The sequence below is a fragment of the Bos indicus x Bos taurus genome, chromosome 6 (genome assembly GCF_003369695.1).
Source record: "Bos indicus x Bos taurus breed Angus x Brahman F1 hybrid chromosome 6, Bos_hybrid_MaternalHap_v2.0, whole genome shotgun sequence".
NCBI lineage: Eukaryota > Metazoa > Chordata > Mammalia > Artiodactyla > Bovidae > Bos > Bos indicus x Bos taurus.
Genome location: NC_040081.1, coordinates 58,225,182 through 58,246,292, shown reverse-complemented (window position 1 = coordinate 58,246,292; position 21,111 = coordinate 58,225,182). Strand labels below are relative to the sequence as shown.

At 41.7% G+C, this 21,111-nt stretch overlaps 1 protein-coding gene across 8 annotated transcripts in view; it reads left to right on the top strand.

The window, feature by feature from the left end:
• TLR6 (toll like receptor 6) overlaps positions 1-21,111 on the top strand; it is a 43,730-nt gene that overhangs the window by 16,963 nt on the left and 5,656 nt on the right. For 5 of the 8 annotated variants that reach the window (XM_027544268.1, XM_027544266.1, XM_027544267.1 and 2 more), the window contains 5 exons: positions 4,124-6,778; positions 15,617-15,748; positions 18,334-18,416; positions 18,857-18,990; positions 20,477-20,586. In XM_027544268.1, coding sequence (XP_027400069.1) covers positions 4,192-6,582 — 2,391 coding nt within the window. In that variant the 5' untranslated portion in view covers positions 4,124-4,191 and the 3' untranslated portion in view covers positions 6,583-6,778; positions 15,617-15,748; positions 18,334-18,416; positions 18,857-18,990; positions 20,477-20,586. Of the gene's footprint in view, positions 1-4,123; positions 7,074-15,616; positions 15,749-16,269; positions 16,363-18,333; positions 18,417-18,856; positions 18,991-20,476; positions 20,587-21,111 lie in introns of those variants that run through there. The other 3 variants (XM_027544269.1, XM_027544271.1, XM_027544270.1) reach the window with 3 other exon arrangements.

The following is a 21,111-nucleotide window of genomic DNA, read 5'->3' as shown; positions in this document are numbered from 1 at the left end:
TAAATCTATTTCTCACTTCCACTCTATAATCATAAGGGATTTGATTTAGGTCATACCTGAATGGTCTAGTGGTTTTCCCAACGCTGGGCTGGAAGAAGCACAAGCTGGAATCAAGATTTCCAGGAGAAATATCAATAACCTCAAATATGCAGATGACACCACCCTTATGGCAGAAAGTGAAGAGGAACTAAAAAGCCTCTTGATGAAAGTGAAAGAGGAGAGTGAAAAAGTTGGCTTAAAGCTGAACATTCAGAAAACTAAGATCATGGCATCCGGTCCCATCACTTCATGAGAAGTAGATGGGGAAACAGTGGAAACAGTGTCAGACTTTATTTTTTGGGCTCCAAAATCACTGCAGATGGTGATTGCAGCCATGAAATTAAAAGACGCTTACTCCTTGGAAGGAAAGTTATGACTAACCTAGATAGCATATTCAAAAGCAGAGACATTACTTTGCCAACAAAGGTCCTTCTAGTCAAGGCTATGGTTTTTCCAGTGGTCATGTATGGGTGTGAGAGTTGGACTGTGAAGAAAGCTGAGCACTTAAGAATTGATGCTTTTGAACTGTGGTGTTGGAGAAGACTCTTGAGAGTCCCTTGGACTGCAAGGAGATCCAACCAGTCCATCCCAAAGGAGATCAGTTCTGGGTGTTCACTGGAAGGACTGATGCTGAAGCTGAAACTCCAGTACTTTGGCCACCTCATGCGAAGAGTTGACTCATTGGAAAAGAACCTGTTGCTGGGGGGGATTGGGGACAGGAGAAGAAGGGGACGACAGTGGATGAGATGGCCGGATGGCATCACCAACTCGACGCATGTGAGTTTGGGTAAACTCCGGGAGTTGGTGATGGACAGGGAGGCCTGGCGTGCTGCGATTCATGGGGTCGCAAAGAGTCGGACACAACTGAGTGACTGAACTGAACTGATACTTTAGGAATCATTCTTTGTGTTGCATTGTCCTATGGGTTTTGACAAATGCATAAGATCATATATCCACCATTATAGTATCACATGGACATAGTTTCAGTGCCCTAAAAATCCTATGTGCTCTGCCTATTCATCCCTCCCTCTAACTCTTGTCAACCACTGATCCTTAATGCCTCTTTAGTTTTGCCTTTTCCAGAACATCAGAGAGTTGGAATGATACAGTTGGTAGCCTTTTCTGATTGACTTCTTCACTTAGCAATCTGAATTTTGGTTCCTCCATGGCTCAACAGGTTATTTCTCTTTGTTGCTGAATAACAATCCATTGGATGGATGTACCACAGCTTGTTTACTGTTTTTACTTGTTGAAGGACATCTTGTTGCTTTCAGTTTGGGGGCAGTTATGAATAAAGCTGTCAACATCCATCTGCAGGATTTTGTGTGGACATAGATTTTTCAGTTCATTTGGGTTAATACCAAGGAGTGTGATTGCTGGATCATATGGTGAGGCCCTGTTTAGCTTTAAGTAAAAAAACTGTCAGACTGTCTCCCAAAGTATCTGTTCCTTTTAAAATTTCAACAGTTAATGAAAGTCCCTGTTGCTCCATATCCACACCAACATTTAGTGCTGTTTCCGGATTGTTTGGCCATTCTAATAGGTATGTAGTAGTTCCTCATTGGAGAAGGCAATGGCACCCACTCCAGTACTCTTGCCTGGAAAATCCCATGGGCGGAGGAGCCTGGTAGGCTGCAGTCCATGGGGTCGCTAAGAGTCAGACATGACTGAGCGACTTCCTTTCACTTTTCACTTTCGTGCATTGGAGAAGGAAATGGCAACCCACTCCAGTGTTCTTGCCTGGAGAATCTCAGGGACGGGGGAGCCTGGTGGGCTGCCGTCTATGGGGTCGCACAGAGTCGGACACTACTGAAGCGACTTAGCAGCAGCAGCGGCGGCAGTTCCTCATTGCTGTTTTAATTTTCAGTTCCCTGATGATATATGGTATTGAGTATCTTTTCATGTCCTTATTTGCCATATGTATATCTTCTTAGGTGAAATATCTTTTGCCCATTTTTAAATTGCATTGTTTATATTTTGTTGAGTTTTTCTTCATTTATTTTGGATACAAGTTCTTTATCAGATGTGTGTTTTACAAACATTTTCTCCCGGTCTATGGCTTGTCTTTTCACGTTCTTAGTAGTGTCCTTTGCAAAGCAGAAAAATTTAATTTTAATGAAGTCCAATTTAACATTTTTTTCTTTCATGGATTGTGCTTTTGATGTTGTGTCTAAAAGTCATTGCCAAATTCATGGTCACCTAGATTTTACCCTATATTATCTGATAGAAATTTTATAGTTTTGTATTTTACACTTAGCTCTATCATCTATCTTGAGCTAGAGCATCATTTTTTTTTCTTTTTTGCATGTAGAATGTCTAGTGGTTCCATTACTGTTTGCTAAAGAGACTTTTATCAGTACCACACTGTCTTGATATCTATAGCTTTATGTAAGACTTGAAGTTGGGTAGTGTCAGTTCTCTAAGTTTGTTCTTTTAATTTTTTTCCCTGTGAATGGACAGTGCTTTCTTTTTTGTCCACATGCCTCGAGCTTGTTTTCTTCAACCAGACAGTTTGAATATTATAATGTGGTAACTCTGGAAATACTAGAATGTGGTAAGTCAGATTTTCCTCTTTCCCAGGGTTTGTTGTTGCTGCTTGCTGCGGGGTGTATTTGTTTGTTTAATAATTTTTTTCCCTGGAGTATAGTTGCTTTACAGTGTTGTATTGGTTTCTGCTGTACAGCAAAGTGAATCAGCTGTATGTATTTATATGCCCCCTCTTTTTTGGATTTTTTTTTACATTTTTATTTATTTACTTTTGGCTCTGCTGGATCTTATTGCTGCACATGGGCTCTCTAGTTGTGGCATCTTATTGTGGAAGTTTCTCTTGTTGAGGAGCACAGGCTCTAGGGTGCACTGGCTTAGTGGCACTTGGGCTCAGTAGTTGTGGCACACCGGCTTAGTTGCCTCGAGGCATGTGGGACCTTCCCAGACCAAGGATCCAACTCCTGTCCCCTGCATTAGCAGGTGGATTCTTAACCACTGGATCACCAGGGAAGAACCATGTTTAGTGATGTTTCTAAATTATTTTTGTAAAGACTGTTTTCCTTCTTGTGTGTGGCCATTGATTTCTCTGTTGCATTGGCTTAGTGGTCAGCTAGTGATTTGGCAGGGAGAAGGCAATGGCACCCCACTCCAGTACTCTTGCCTGGAAAATCCCACGGACGGAGGAGCCTGGTGGGCTGCAGTCCATGGGGTCGTGAAGAGTTGGACACGACTGAGCGACTTCCCTTTCACTTTTCACTTTCATGCATTGGAGAAGGAAATGGCAACCCACTCCAGTGTTCTTGCCTGGAGAATCCCAGGGACGGGGGTGGGCCTGGTGGGCTTCTGTCTCTGGGGTCGCACAGAGTCGGACACGACTGAAGCGACTTAGCAGCAGCAGCAGCAGTGATTTGGCAGAGGTTTTCTTAAACATCTGGGGAAACAGAACAAAACAAAAACACCTAATCTTTGCATATTGGCTCTGTGTTGAAACACTTCTTCAGGGCTTGTCAGGCTGTTTATGACTCTGACTTAGCCTTTACTTCTTTCCCCTTGCACAGAGCCTAAAAGTCAACCAGAGGTGGAAGTTTAGGATTTTTTCAGGTCTTCTCTGAGTGTGCGTCCAGACCTGGGCATGAATGTGGCCTTCTCGATTGCTTGGTACATGGAGCTGTCCAAAGCCTTTTTTACTCCCCTGTATCTTCTTTCCTAGCTTCTTTCTTTCTGGTTTTGGTATATGTGCTGCCTGCCCCATCCCTTATCCCTGGCTCTAGGTGGCTGTGGGTAGTGTACATGCCTTTAAGGGTTTCCAAACACTGTCCAGGAGGCTGCTTCAGCCCTGAGAAAGTTCTGAGTTGGAGTAAACAAAGACAGGCTCCTGAGTGGAACATACAACCACAGTTCTTTGATAACAAGGTCTTCATTGCCTTTCCTGGCACCAGCAACTTGCATAACTGGAAAAAAATGGCACATTAAATTATGGGATCAGAAATGATCCTGATAGTAAGTGAAGAACTCGTTGAGATTTCATGTTTAGTAAGCTGAGGATTGAGAGTAATCAGCCAATGTTTATGTATCTTAACATATATTATATTTCTAGAATTGGATGCACATCAGGATGTTCTGAAGAATAGCAGCAACCCTCCGGGAGATAGTCACTTCAATGCCATGATCAAAGACAAAGAATCTCCCATCAGAAGCTGTCATTTTGTTTACATTGTGGCCTTAGTATTTGGAACCATAATCCAGTTCTCTGATGAAAGTGAATTTGTGGTAGACATGTCAAAAACAAGCCTTATTCATGTTCCCAAAGACCTGCCACCAAAAACCAAAGTCTTAGACTTGTCTCAGAACAACATATCTGAGCTTCACCTGTCTGATATCAGCTTTCTCTCAGGGCTGAGAGTTCTGAGACTTTCCCATAATGGAATCCAGGGCCTTGATATTAGTATTTTCAAGTTCAACCATGATTTGGAATATTTGGATTTATCTCATAATCAGTTGCAGAAGATATCCTGCCATCCAATCACCACGACTCTCAAGCATTTAGACCTCTCATTCAATGACTTCGATGCCCTGCCCATCTGTAAGGAATTTGGCAACTTGACCCAACTGAATTTCTTAGGATTAAGTGCTACAAAGTTACAACAATTAGATTTACTACCCATTGCTCACTTGCACCTAAGTTGTATCCTTCTGGATTTGGAAGACTATATGAAAGAAAATAAGAAAGAAAGTCTTCAAATTCTGAATACAAAGAAACTTCACCTTGTTTTTCACCCAAATAGCTTTTTCTCTGTCCAAGTGAACATATCAGCAAATAGTTTAGGGTGCTTACAACTGACTAATATTAAATTGAATGATTACAATTGTCAAGTTTTACTTAAATTTTTATCAGGACTCACTGGAGGACCAACCTTACTAAATTTTACCCTCAACCACATGGAAACAACTTGGAAATGTTTGGTTAAAGTTTTTCAGTTCCTTTGGCCCAAACCTATAGAATATCTCAATATTTACAATTTAACAATAGTTGAAAGCATTGATGAAGAAGTTTTTACTTATTATAAAACGACATTGAAGGCACTGAAAATAGAACATATTACAAACAAAGTTTTTATTTTTTCACAGACAGCATTATACACAGTGTTTTCTGAGATGAACATTCTGATGTTAACCATATCAGACACACGCTTTATACACATGCTTTGTCCTCAGGAACCAAGCACATTTAAGTTTTTGAACTTTACCCAGAATAGTTTCACAGATAGTGTCTTTCAAAATTGTGACACTTTAGCTAGATTGGAGACACTTATCTTACAAAAGAATGAATTAAAAGACCTTTTCAAAGCAAGTCTCATGACTAAGGATATGCTTTCTTTGGAAACACTGGATGTTAGCTGGAATTCTTTGGAATATGACAGAAGTAATGGAAATTGCTCCTGGGTTGGGAGTATAGTGGTGTTAAATTTATCTTCAAATGCACTCACTGACTCTGTTTTCAGATGTTTACCTCCTCGGATCAAGGTTCTTGATCTTCATAATAACAGAATAAGGAGCATCCCTAAAGATGTCACTGGTCTAGAAACTTTGCAAGAACTCAACCTTGCTTCCAATTCTTTAGCCCACCTTCCTGGATGTGGTATCTTTAGCAGCCTTTCCATACTGATCATTGACTATAACTCAATTTCCAATCCATCAGCTGATTTCTTCCAGAGCTGCCAGAAGATTAGGTCCCTCAAAGCGGGGAACAATCCATTCCAATGTTCCTGTGAGCTAAGAGAGTTTATCCAAAGTATAGGCCAAGTATCCAGTGACGTGGTAGAGGGCTGGCCTGAGTCTTATAAGTGTGACTATCCGGAAAGCTACAAGGGAACCCCTCTAAAGGACTTCCAGGTATCTGAGCTATCCTGCAACACAGCTCTGCTGATCGTCACCATTGTGGTCCCTGGGCTGGTGCTGGCTGTTGCTGTGACTGTCCTCTGTATCTACCTGGATCTGCCCTGGTACCTCAGGATGGTGTGTCAGTGGACCCAGACCCGGCGCAGGGCCAGGAATGTACCCTTGGAAGAACTCCAAAGAACTCTCCAGTTCCATGCTTTTATTTCATACAGTGAACATGACTCTGCCTGGGTGAAGAATGAATTAATACCTAACCTAGAAAAAGAAGATGTAAGAATTTGTCTCCACGAGAGGAACTTTGTTGCCGGCAAGAGCATCGTGGAAAATATCATCAACTGCATTGAGAAAAGTTACAAATCCATCTTCGTTTTGTCTCCCAACTTTGTCCAGAGCGAGTGGTGCCATTATGAACTCTACTTTGCCCACCACAATCTCTTCCATGAAGGATCTAATAACTTAATCCTGATCTTGCTGGAACCCATTCCACAGAACACCATTCCTGATAGATATCACAAGCTAAGAGCTCTCATGGCACAGAGAACTTATTTGGAATGGCCCAAGGAGAAGAGCAAGCATGGACTCTTTTGGGCTAATATTAGAGCTGCTTTTAATATTAAATTAAGACTAGTCACTGAAAATGATGATGTGAAAGGTTAAAAAAAATAAAACATCTGAAATCCAATTTAAGAAACCATCATTCACTTGGATTCTGATGGACACTGGTTTCAAGTTATTTCTGGATGCTGCCTCCATTATTTCCATGAATGCAGGGAAGACTTACTGAAAACCATGTTTCAGCTGAACTGGAAACCAGGCTGGGGACCGAGCTAGTGCTCAGACTTGCTGATTACAGGTAACTCAGTCTCTCTGGTTTAACCATTCTGTTTCAAATTGAAACAGTCTCTGTCGAATGAATGCTCAGTCATTCAAGGACCTTTCCTCTCTCTCTCCTTTCCCGAGTGGATGTTGTGTGAGCAGGAGGCTATGAAACTTGCTGGCCACAAGGAAAAAGTCAGCCTCAGAACTGTATGCAGTGGTGCTTGGAGAGTACTGTGGATCTTCATCAGCCTTGGGGTCGGCTCTGTCATCCTGCTCTACTTTGGGAGAAAATAGACCAGATACAGAAATTAAAGACCCTTTTTTCTTCACATCTGAGTAATACTTTACAAAATTTTTGATCTTGCTATACAAATACGGAATTAATCAGTGGCAACTTATGGCATTTTACACACACATATATATGGGGCTTCCCAGGTGCCTCAGTGGTTAACATTCCGCCTGCCAAACAGGATATGCAAGTTCAATCCCTGGGTTGGGAAGATCCCCTGGAGAAGGAAATGGCAACCCGCTCCAGTCTTCTTACCTGGAAAACCCCATGGATAGAGGAGCCTGGTGGGCTACAGTCCATGGGATCGCAGAGTTGGACGTGACTGAGTGAATAAACAACAACTATATATAAATATATATATGTTATAGGCTGTTGAGGCCAAAGACATGATTCCTGCTTGCCAAGAAAATTCAGAGCCAAAATTATTTATAACTGATTATTGCATAGGAGTCTCTGGTTGTGTTAGAATTTTGGTGAATGCCTCAAAACTGCACAGAGGTGGTAAATATCACCACATTTTAAATAGATATTAGACAGAGCCAGGTTCTGCTAAAAAAATGGCAGAAAGAGGCCAGTAACTATGTTCCCCATCTTCAGAGGCTTGGATTCAAAAGGGTGATTAAAGAGTCGTTAAGTAGATGTTCTAGACCTGTAGGGAGATGGCTTTGGATTTCTTCTTGACTTCCTGACGTCTGTCTTGACTAAGCCACCAATATCTCTCACCTGTATGACTACAGTAACCTAACTGGGTTCCCTGCTTTTTACTCTTGCCTCATACATTCTCCAAACAGCAATCAGAGGAATTGTTCTTAAAATAGAAATTATTTTAAGCCACCCCGCTGCTTAAAAAGTTCTAACGACCTCCCCTTGCAGTTATAATAAAAGTTGAGCCCCCTGTCAAGACCTGCCGTGAGGCTGGGGATGAGGAACGGGATGAAGGAGGGGAGGGGTGCTGCCTGACTCGTGACCATCATTGAGAGGAACGGTGTATGGGTCTGCTAGGACTGCCCTGCCACACACCACAGTCTGGGTGGCTGAGACAACAGTAATGTATTTCTCACAGTTCTGAAGTCCAGGAAAGGGAGAGATTGGCAGAGAGAATGGGATGGAGGGGTGTGACAGCATGGTTAAGAGACATGACTAGGATGACTGCAATATAAATGAAGGAGAATGCTTTGACACTCAGTCATGTCTGACTCTGCAACCCCATGAACTGCAACCTGCCAGGCTCCTCTGTCCATGGGGATTCTCTAGGCAGGAATACTGGAGTCTGTTGCCATGCTGTCTTCCAGCGGATCTTCCCAACCCTGGGATTTAACCCAGGTCTCCCACATTGCAGATGGATGAGAACATAGTAAAGAAAAAAGAAAAACCCACACACTGGGAAAAGCGGAAGTCCATTTCTTCTAGATTTCTGGAGATTGGTTTGATTAGAAGAGAATGAGAATAAATTATAGGTAGTGAAAGGGACTTCAAGGGATTTCTAAAGCCACAGGGACTTTCTGGGGATTTCTAGTTATAGTTAGTTTACAAGGCATCTCAACAGTCAAGTCTAAGTATGAAGCAGTTTTTGTGAGCAGATTTCTGACCTCTTCAGTCCTTTTGAGGTATTAACAATGCAATGTAGCTTAGCATTTTCAATCTCCAATTCCATTTAAGCTCATCTCCTTTCCCCATATCATAGGGTGCAGCTTCACATCACAAACAGATAGCTCAGTGCTGCTGACCCTCTCACTGCCTCCCCTGTATGCATGTGTGCCTGGGGAAAATGTGAGGATGGCGAGGAGGTGGGGTTTGCACTATCTGATTCAACTGCTTCAGGAAGTGCATGCCCCAGTTGTTGGCAGCTCTCCTTAGAACAGGGGGTAAATTACACTTCCTAGTCCCTTGTTTTGGACCCAAGTCATAGGAAAAGTTCTAGTCTATACCCTACACCATACTTTGTAGAACCAGCTGGTTTAATTAAGAAAAAGGAAAGTGAAAGTCACTCAGTTGTGTCTGACTCTTTGTGACCCAGGCCAGAGTACTGGAATTCCCCAGGCCAGAATACTGGAGTAGGTAGCTTTTCCCTTCTCCAGGGGATCTTCCCAACACAGGGATCTAACCCAGGTCTCCCACATTAAGAGATTATAAAACAGAATACTTGGTCCAATGCCATCTGAGGAATGTGTGTGTGTATGTGTGTAAACTGCACAAATTTACTGCCTAGCAATTTAGTTACCAGCATCAAGAGCTTAAAGCATGTTTATATAAATATTAAAAAGTCTGCATGTTTGCTACAAAAATGATAGTGATGTATTATATATCTATATGGTAAGATTATTATTGATTTGAATTTTTATCTTTATTTATTTGTATTTCCTGAGTTTTCTTCAGTAAACACGTTTCTTGGATAATGTAACATTAAAGTAACTAAAAAAATGACCTTTAAGAAGAATGTGCGTGCATGCTTAGTTGCTCAGTCATGTCCGACTCTCGAGACCCCATGGACTTCAGCGTGCCAGGCTTCTCTGTCCATGGGATTTCCCAGGCAAGAATGCTGGAGTGGGTTGCCATTTTCTCCTTCAGGGGATCTTCCTGATCCAAGGATCAAATCCATGTCTCCTGCATTGACAGGCAGATTCTTTACCACTGAGCCACCTTGGAAGCCCTTGAGAAGAACACATACACATATATTTATCTGACCTTGTTATGAAGAACTCTTTTAACCTAAAAGCAAAATGTAGCAGTAGTCTGATGGAGCTGATTATAAAGACTTGTGAGAACCAGTGGTTAAATATTAAGGAATTTTGCAAGCAGGTCAGTTGGTAGTTAGAAATCAGGTATAGTGGAAATACTTGAACCATAGATATTGGCAAGTGCTAAGAAATAATGAGGCTTTTTGTTTTTTGTAGCCTGGTTTACCCTAGGTTGTTGTTGCTTAGTTACCAAATCACACCCGACTCGTGCAGCCTTGTGGGCTGTAGCCTACCAGGCTCCTCTGTCCATGGGATTTCCCAGGCAAGAATACCGGAGTGGGTTGCTGTTTCCTTTTCCAGGGAATCTGCCTAACCCAGGGATTGAATTCATGTCTCCTGCTTGGCAGATGGATTCTTTACCACTGAGCCACCTGGGAAGTCAACCTGATTCACCAGCACACAACTAACTGAGAATAATAGCAAAGAGAAAGTCAACTTACTTGTTTATATAAAAAGGTACATATTTGTTGGTTTGAAAGATCATGAGATAAAAAGATAAAAAATGAGGGAAGATGTTTACAAAAAGTTTGACAGAGGGTGAGTGTCAGTAACATAAACGAGAACGTGTAATTAAGTAGAGAAACATAAACCTGATATAGACATATAGTGATGCGAACAAGTAATTCACAACAGTGACAGAAACTGTCAGTAAACATAAAAAGCCACCCAATGCATTTACTCACTCTTTCCAGGAATTTATCCTAAGATGACAATAAAACAGTTGGACCAAGACGGCGTACAAAGGTGCTTATCAACGTTTCATGAAGCCAAACACTTAGGTCGGTAGCTGGAGACAGATTGGCCTTGGTCTAAGATTTACTCAGGTGGCAACTTAAAAAAAAATTGCTGGAAAATTTTAACCAGTTAAGGGGGAATTAATTCAATGCCAGATGTCTAATTGATGCCATTTTTCATTCCCAGCCAGCTTCATGGGGCACAATTTGAACTCTAGGGTCAGATGGGAAAGAGGAATTTTGCTTTCTGTTGAGAAAATATGGAGGGAGGGATGGAAGGAATGGAACACAGCTGTGAGTACAGCTGACCCTTGAACAAGATAAGTTTGAACTGCACTGGTCCACTTACAGATTTTTTTCAAAAAAAAAAAAAGTACTATAGCACCACACTATTTGCAATTGATTGAATCCAAGGATGAGGAACTGCAGTTACAAAGGGCCAACTGTAAAGTTATAACCAGATTAGGCGCTCTAAAACCTGTTTTGTTCAGGGTCAACTGTATTGACTCTGCTGGGAGAGGCATCCCTCAAACTAGTTTTCTTCCTTGCTGAGTGAGGGACCATACTCTGCAGATTTCCCTGGTGGGAATCCACCTGCCAATGCAAGAGACATGCGTTTGATCCCTGGTGTGGGAAGATTCCACGTGCCACGGAGCAACTAACTCGCCCATCACAACTACTGAGCCTGTGTTCTAGATCCCGTGCTCCACAAGAGAAAGCACTGCAAAGCATACCACGCAAAGAGTAGCCTCTGCTGGCTGCAACTCAAGAAAGCCCGCTTGCAGCAATGAAGACCAAGAGCAGCCAAAAATAAAAATAAATTTAAAAAAATAATACAGAAAAAGAAACCATACTTTCTACCTCTTCCTGAAAAAAGTACTCACAAACTAGAAATGGATGGGAAATTCCACAATCTGATAAGGAATGATACAAATAAACTTGCAAAACAGAAAGAGACTCACAGACTTAGAAAATTAACTCATGGTTGCCAGGGCTGGGTTGAGGGGCGGGGCTGTGGTGGAGGGCGGGGGGAAGGAATATTTAAGGAATTTGGGAAGGTCATGTACACACTGCTATATTTAAAATGGATAACCAACAAAAACCTATTGTATAGCACATGGAACTCTGCTCAATGTTATGTGCCAGCCTGAATGCAAGGCGGGTTTGGGGGAGAATGGATACATGTATGTGTATGGCTGAGTCCCTTCACTGGTCACCAGAAACTATTACCACACTGTTTGTGGGCTGTACCCTAATACAAAATGGTTTTGATGTTTAAAAAAATAAAAGCATAGATGGAAAACTCATCGTTAACCTCATACTTAATGGTTCTCGAAACTCTTCCCTACTATTCGGAACCTGCTCTCAATAGGTTCAGAACCTCGGCATCAAACCTCTTATCACTTCTGTTCCACATTGTACTGGGAGTGCTAGCCAAGGCAGTTAGACAAAAGTCAAAGTGAAAGTCACTCAGTCGTGTCCGATTCTTTGTGACCCTATGGACTGTAGCCCACCAGGCTCCTCAGTCCATGGAATTCACCAAGCAACAATACTGGAGTGGGTAGCCATGCCCTTCTCCAGGGGAATCTTCCTAACCCAGGGATCAAACCCAGGTCTCCCACATTGCAGGTGGATTCTTTACCATCTGAGCCATCAGGGAATCCCATTAGACAAGAAGGTGTTATAAAAAGTATCCATCTTGGAAAGGAAGAAGATGACATTCTGCAAGTGACATCATCTTATTTATAGAAAATACTACTTAGGAATCCGCTGGAAAACTAGTAGAACTAATAAACAAGTTCAGCAAGGTTGCAAAGAAGATATACAAACAGCTAATTTACACATGAAAAGATGTTCAACATCATTAGTTATCAAGGAAATGCAAATTAAAACCATAATGAGATACCAATTCATTCATAAGAAGACTATAGTAAAAGTCAGAAGTGCTCAAGTGTTAGCAAGAATGTGGAGAAATTGGAGCTCTTATACGCTGTTGGTGGAAAGATAAATGATGCAGCTAGCCTGGAACTCCTCAAAAGGCTAATCATATTTATATACGAGGTAGAATTTCACGCTTAAATATCTAAATATATACCCAAGAAAGAATGTCTCCCCAAAACTTGTACATGAATTTTTATATATTCGTAACAGCCATAAGTGTAAACAACACAAATACCCATTCGCTGATGAATGGATAAATAAAATGTGGTATACCCATACAATGAAAAGTTATTTAGCAACAAAAAAATGAAACTTGATACATGCTGCAACATGGACAAATCTTGAAAACATTAAGCTACGTGGAAAAAAGCACAAATAACCACATTTTACATGATTCCATTTATATGAAATACTCAGGCAAATCTATAGAGATCATTAGTACAATCCATAGTGGTTGTCTAGGTCTGAGGCAAATGGGGCATTGGAAAGTGACAGCTAAGGGGTGTGGCTCTTTGCAGGGTGTTGAAAAAGTTTGGTTGTGGTAATGGTCACACAGTTCTATGGCTTTACCTTAGGTCATTGAATTGTTCACTTCAAATGCGTGAAATTTTTATGCTATATGAATTATATCTTAATAAAGTTTTTGTTAAAAAAACAACAACAGTACAGGTCACATCTAATTGGCGATGTTTACATTGCCATGGATCCAAAAAGAAACACCTGGGTATGGAATTAAGAGTGGGCAAAAACTGCTGTTGAGAGAAGCAAAGAGGTGCTTAGAGTCTCAGATACAAAACCTCTATGTTGAGTTAGCTCTTTGAGTTGCTGTTGACTCGACGTAGGCTTGTACTTATTTGCACGGTTATGATAAATCCACCTAGACTCAAGCCATCCAGTATGGAAGCCACTAGCCACATGTGACCATGGAACACCTGAAATATAGGTAGTCCAGATGAGATGTGCTGTAAATTTAGAATACACACTGAATTTTTTAAAATTAGTTGATTAACTAGTTTGGCTGTATCAAGTCTTAGTTGAGGCGTGTGGGATCTAGTTCTCTGACCAGGGATCGAACCCAGGCCCTCTGCATTAAGAGCATTGAGTCTTACCCACTGGACCACCAGGGAAGTCCCATACACACTGGATTTTGAAAACTTGAAATGAAAAATATATATATTAATAATTTTTATATTGTGGCATTTTAAATGATATTTTTGATATTTGGGGTTAAATAAAATATTTTTAAAATTTAAAAGAGGTATATTCTTTGAGAATTAAAGTTATTCCTTAGAAGAGGTGGATATTTCAATGCCTGGGTGTACATGCTTACAAGTGTGCTTGTCCACTGCTAACTGGTGCAGTGGTAAAGAATCCACCTACCAGTACAGGAGACGCAAGAGACTTGGGTTCAATCTCTGGATGGGGAAGATCCCCTGAAGAAGGGAATGGCAGCCCACTCCAATATTCTTGCCTGGGAAATCCCATGGACAAAGGAGCCTGGCTGGCTACAGTCCACGTGCTGCAGAGTCAAACACGACTGAGCACTAGCATGAGTACAAACCTACTGGATAATAGGGAGAATAAAAAGAGGCGAGTGAGCAACTCAGAGTGGGGATGAGCTTGAAGGGAAACACAGGACTTTTTGAGTGCTAAAGTGCCCTGCTGAACTCTCTCCTGGGTATCACTTTCTACATCTAGTTCACAATGTCAAATGTCTTTCAGTTCAGTTCAGTTCAGTCGCTCAGTCATGTCCGACTCTTTGCGATGCCATGAATCGCAGCACACCAGGCCTCCCTGTCCATCACCAACTCCTGGAGTTCACCCAGACTCACGTCCATCGAGTCAGTGATGCCATCCAGCCATCTCATCCTCTGTTATCCCCTTCTCCTCCTGCCCCCAATCCCTCCCAGCATCAGAGTCTTTTCCAATGAGTCAACTCTTCACAAGAGGTGGCCAAAGTACTGGAGTTTCAGCTTCAGCATCATTCCTTCCAAAGAAATCCTAGGGCTGATCTCCTTCAGAATGGACTGATTGGATCTTGGGGAGCCAGAAGCTGAATTGTTAATCAAAGAGCAAGCCTATCTCCAGTTATAGGTCTGGGAGAAGTAATGGTAAGAGTGGAGGGAGAAGGAGGTTCATTCCTTCAGTCACAGAAATATATTTATAGGTACACCTCCCTTCTTGAACAAATTGTGAGGGGACAGGAGGAAACCGAGAGAGAGAGAGAATAGGACAAGTTAAAAAGCACCTCAAGGTTCTCAGTTTAGGGAAGCTGGCCTTGTTCCCTGTGGTAGAAAAGCTGATTCCAGCAAGAATTGCAACCAGCTTGCAACCTCAAGATGTTGAGGACATCTGGTAGCACCAAGCTGAGCACAAGTTCAGAGGAAGAAAGCTAGCATGTCCCAGCTCTATTTGCCCACTTGTTATTTTGTTACTGTTGTTGTTTTAAAAGACCAGAGTGGAGCTATCAGGTTGGATTCCTTGAGCATGCCAACAAGAAGGAACCACATAAAGCTTTATTGGAGAAAAGAGATTGTTAGCTAGCCTATTTTCCACATAGAGATTTTAAAAATCAGTTTTTGAAGAGAGCTTGAAAATTTGAGCACCAGATTTTCTCTGCAACCCAATCTGTCAGAAAAGACATGATTAGCATCCATTCTGTAAAAGCCCATGAGAGATTTTTTCCCCTTATGAATTTTAACAAAGCTTTGACCTTGACCACTGCTTCTTTCCACCTTCAGTCACTTTTAATAGTGGCCTGATTGAAGGGTTAGAAGTAAAACACCCGAAACACCTCTACCCCCACGTCCGTCAGCATGGTGATGATAAGCATTTTGAATTCAGCAAATAAGGCATCACCGACTCGATGGACGTGAGTTTGAGTAAACTCCAGGAGTTGGTGATGAACAGGGAGGCCTGGCGTCCTGCAGTCCTTGGGGTCGCAAAGAGTCGGACATGATTGAGCGACTGAACTGAACTGAATAAATCATCTGTGGATCATTAATACCGCCTCCTTCACTTTGTTAGTGTAGACACTAGTGAACTGATTGCAGGGAAGGGGGGCCACAGAGAGGTGATTCTATCTAATTGCTGGTCTGTGGATTCACAGACCATTTCTACACATGAATACGAGAAAATACGTTTACACTGACTGTGTCATGTAATTTCAGTGGGATTCAGTAGGTGGCGTAGAAGAGCTTCCCCAGTCCACCCACAAACACCAAACCAGCGAAATAAAATGTTTGAGGAAGTATTGGATTTTTCTACAGACTGCCAACAGGACAGAGGAACAAGCCAACTTGGTAAGCAACATCTTTTTAAATTATGTAAAATAAAATAAATGGTGTAACTAGTTATTAGACCCCAAATCTCAGACATGTCTATGATTAAGTCCTGGGTGTTTTTCTAAGTGCGTTATTTCTGATATGTACTTACTGTGACTTGAGCTAGCATTTATTTATCAGTTGCTTGTTCTGAGTCAGAGAAAGGGTTTTTGTGTTTGTGTGGATTTTTTTTTTTAAACGAACCTCATCTCAGGCACGATTTGCTTTCAAGAGATTTGAGTTAGTAGATGAATATTTGGATCACAAACATCTCACGGGTTTCTGATAGAGCTGCTAGCGGTTGATTCAGATGGCACTGCTCTTTTTATCCTATTCCCTCCATTTATCTCTTTGTAATGAAAATGCTGAGGACAATGATTGGTAGGTAAACCACTCCTGGAGGCAGTGCAGCCCAGTGACTCCTGTTTTTATGGGCAGGTGCATTTGAGTTTTTTCTCTGGGCAATTCCCCCAATTTATATTTTTTTCCTGTTTTCTCAGACTACGGAAACTGTCCTAGGGTGCAGCTATTGAAGTGGAATTACAGGTTTTGAAAATGTTTCCCAGGCTACACCCAATTGGATCCAAAGAGTTGTGAGTTTTTCTTTACAACAGAAAGCAAAAGTTCACAAAACCACATAGACAACAAAGCAGAAAAGCTCTTGAACTGGTTTTGATCCTTTCAGCCTGTGGTTAAAATTTATAGCTAGTTGCCCTCGTGCAAAGAAAACTCTAAATAAATATTTGTGGGACTGAACTTAATGGGCCAGATTGATTGTATGAGTATTAGCTATTAAGACAAGTCAAAGTCTTGACTCCCTGCCTCCAGAGTCTTCTGGCAAATGCAATTCCCATTTATTGATATACTGAATCATAAAAGGTGAGGCTAAACCTATAACAATCATGAAAATAGACATAAACACATCTGGAGATATTTTTATACTATCAAATTACAGCAATTTATTACTAGTTAACTTTGCAAATAATAATTTTGTCTGGCAGTAAAGTAATTTTGAGCTGCTACTATAGATGAGATTCTGTGCTGTTCATTAGGACCTTGACAAAAGTATTGATTTTCACTGATATAGCAAGTTTGATATATATAATTTATATCTCCTTTAAGTGCCTAAACCTGGTGTCTCGGGTGATAAAGAATCTGTCTGCAACGCAGGAGACCTGGGTTTGATCCCTGGGTTGGAAAGATCCCCTGGAGAAGGGCATGGCAACCCACTCCAGTATTCTTGCCTGGAGGATTTCCATGGACAGAGGAAACTGGTGGGCTACAGTCCATGGGATCGCAAGGAGTCAGACATGACTGAAGTGACTAAACACATATATGCAACACTTTGACTTCTTAATTATAGAAATATAAATGATTTAATAAACTGAGGGCTTCAAATAGTGACTGCAAGTGAAAGGGCAAAATGGAAGTTGAGCAAATAGAAGATATTTGAGTCAACCAATTCAGCTAGGCAGAAAACTGAAGCCATGCTTTCATTCAATGCTTGAAGACAGGGAGTTTGATACCGACCAGGGTTCTCAGCCTTCCCCAATCATTGGATACTGACTAGAGGCCAGACAAGAAATTCAGGCAAGGCTTCATTGGGGCCCCTGCTGCAGCAGAGGGAGTGAGAACAAGTAACAGGCTCCTTTGTTCACTGGCTTGAGAGGGAGGTGAGCTGGTTCCTTCTATGGGGGTGAGGTTAGAGGTATGTCCAGGGGTGGGGCTGGAGGGGTGGCTGAGGTGGTTTACCGACCCCTTTGGTGTTGTGTGCAAGGGCATACACAGTCTGCTTTTGCTCCAGACCCCCTGTCTTTGCTCTAAGCTCTTTGGAGGTAGCAGATGGGCTTTTTTGGTCTTTTAGTGTCTTTTGTCCAGGATTTGTCTCAACTGCACATGCATGCAGTTATTTTTAGTCCCTTGTAGTTTCTTTGTCTTTTGTTGCTTGAGAAGATGTTTGCCGAGATGCAAGCACTATAGCACGGCAGCAAAAGGTCCCTGGTCCCAGCCTATCTCAGTTTTATAATGTAGTTTTTTGTGGTTGTTGCTGTTGTTTAGGAAACAAGCTGTCCTTACCACTCTCTCCTTGCTTGTGGTTGTGGTGGGTTCGCTGTGTGCTAAGCACTCGTGTCTGAGCACGGAGTCCGTCTCTGCCGCTTGTCTCTCTGGCCACTCTGTGCATCACACCCGAGGGTGCTGACCACTGCTTCCTTGAACTCTGGTGTTTGGCTGGATGGTTAAAAGATCCCTGGATTTGGATTCAGGTTTAGGAATAAGTAAAGAATCCCATTTGAGCCTTAAGCCCAAGCTGCTCTTGCTTTAACTTAACTTCTACAGGATAGTTCTGTTTTGAGATATTAGGCACTGGCCCAGGCAGTAACTGAGTATTATTTTTATTCTCATTGAAAAATGTCTCCTTGGTGTGGGTAGCTCTTTCAGGGAGCTGAAGAGAGAGACTTGGGACATTTCTGGGTCTTTCAGCCAAATACAGTCAATGACATAGAAATACCACCTGTACTTTTCGCATACATTATAATGTCTCTGTCCCCTCCCCTCATGAGCAGTGATGAAGGGGGCATACATGGCCCTCTTTGATGTTTGAAGAGGTCAGGATCACCAAGGCATCACTGGGCATCTCTGTGAAAGGGTAAGTCCAAGAAATTCCCCCAACTAGATAAATTTGCATGTCTTACTTGGGGAACTTTTACAACCCACGATTGTTTCTGGGACATGAATTATTTGGGTCCCTCAGCTCTCCTTGAGAGATCTGAGGGGACATGTGAAGAGGAATTTAACTTTTTGCTGATACTAATGGCCTGCTTATATAATGTGGTTCTAGGAGGTTTTGAATAAGTTCCTTAAAATATCTGCATAGCCATGTAGCCCCCACTGAGGGGGTCTCTGGTGGTGAGAGGGTTCACTGTCTAGGGTTCATATCAACATGACCCCCTGGTCTCATATGCTATGGGAATGCTGATAATAAAATAGTGTCTGAATAATGGTGGGCTTGTATAATGACATAACCCAGGACAATACCTACTGTATCATAGGGAATACATACATATTTGATGAATGAATGTGTTGCAGAAAGGAGGACCCCTGTCTAGGGCCCAAGAGTGAGCTCTTGTCTAACACTCAGAAATGAATTGTCCAAGGAGACACCCGTGCTGACAAAGCAAGAGACTTTATTGGGAAGGAGCACCTGGGTGGAGAGCATCAAGGTAAGGGAACCCAGGAGGACTGCTCTGCCACATGACTCAAAATCTCAGGTTTAATGGGATTAGTTTTACAGGATTAGTGATGGAATTAGTTTCCGGTTGTCTCTTGCCAATCATTCTGACTCAGGGTCCTTCCTAGTGGTGTGAGCATCACTTGGCCAACATGGATTCCAGTGAGAAGGATTCTGGGAGGTTAGTAGGATACATGGACTGGTGTCTTCTCTTTCCTTTTGACCTTTCCTGAAATCTTCCGGTTGGTGGTAGCTTGTTAGTTCTACATTCCTTACCAAGGACTTCCTGTTTAAGATAGCTCCTGTAGGTGGTTACTATGGTGCCTGGCTAAGGCAAGTGGTTTCAGTAAGTGCTTCCCTTAACAAATGAATGAAGAAAAGTTTTCTGAATAAGAGAGAGAAGGAAACTGCTCCCATCTAAAACCTTTCAGTGATCACTGACCCCCTCATCACTCTCAGGATAGAATCCCAAACTCCTTACAATGATCTGCCCCCTGTGTTCTTGGCCTGAACTCCCCTCACCCACCTCACTCCATGCCAACATTGGCCTCCTTACTGTGCCTGAGACAAGCCAACCTCAATCCTACCTCAGGACCTTTGCACTTGCCTTTTCCTTTGCCAGAAGGAAATGCTTCCCCCCCAGATCTTCCCATAGATGATTCATTCACTTCATTCTGATTTCTACTCCAACATCATATTCTCAGAAAGGGCCTCTCTGACTAATCAATCTGAAAAAGCCACCACCAACCACTGTTATATACCTACCACTATTCTTGATTCATTTATCCTGCTTTATTTTTCTGTATAGTGGGTATCACTACATGAAATTATTATATGTTTATGTTCTGTCTTTCCTCTAGATAATAAGCTCTTGAAAATTAGAACCTTGTCTTGATCATTGCTTTATCTCTAGTTCCTAAAACATGGCCAGAAGGTTATCCATAAATACTGATTGAATAAATGAATGAATGAATGGATTTTCTTATCTTTTATCATTTTCTGAAAGATCTTTTATCAGAGTTATTGCAGTATTGCTGACCATATTCCTTATGCTGTATATTACAACCCCATAACTTATTAATTATATACTGGTGGTTTGTACTTCTTAATCCCCTCACTCTCCCACCTTCCATCCCTCTTTCTGCTGGCACACACTTATTTTCTGTATCTATGAATCTGTTTTCATTTTGTTTGTCTTGTTTTTTAGATTCCACATATAAGTGAGATGATGTGGTTTTTGTCTTTGACTTATTTCGCTTAGCATGATACTTTCTAGACCTACTCATGTTGCAAATGGCAAGAATTCATTTTTTTAATGACTACTATTCCACTGTATATATATATATATATGTGTGTATATATATATATATATATACACACACACACACAAAACATCTTGATCATTCATCTATTGATGAACACCTAGTTTTGTTTCCACATTTGGCTGTTGTAAATAACACTCCCTCTTTCTCTTACAGGGATAATCGTCATTGGATTTAGGGACTACCTAGACTAGGTGTCCCCAACCCCAGGGCCATGGACTGGTGCTGGTCCATGACCTATTACGAAGTGGGAGGCACAGCAGGAGGTGAGCAGAGATTAAAACCAAAACCACCCCCACCTCCGTCTGAGGAAAAATTATCTTCCACAAAACCAATCCTTGGTGCCCAAAATTTGGGGACCGCCGAGTCCTAGATAATCCAAGATGATCTTCTCAGGACTCTTAATGTAATTATCTCTACAAATACCCTTTTTCTAAATTAGGTAATATTCAATTAGGAGATTAGGACATGGTTAGGAGGTGGACATATCTTTTTTGGGAGGAGGGTCACCATTCAATCCATTACATATCCATATTAAAAGTTATTTGATTAGAGGTAGTATAACTGTTGGAGAAGGAAATGGCAACCCACTCCAGTATTCTTGCCTGGAGAATCCTGTGGACAGAGCAGCCTGTTGGGCTGCTGTCCATGGGGTCGCACGGGGTCAGACATGACTGAAGCAACTTAGCAGCAGCAGTATAACTGTTTATGAATATGTGTATTTTCCTGGTTTCAGGTTGTGTGACTCCCAAGAATGTAGCTTTAATTTAATGAGTCTCTAGTAAAAAAAT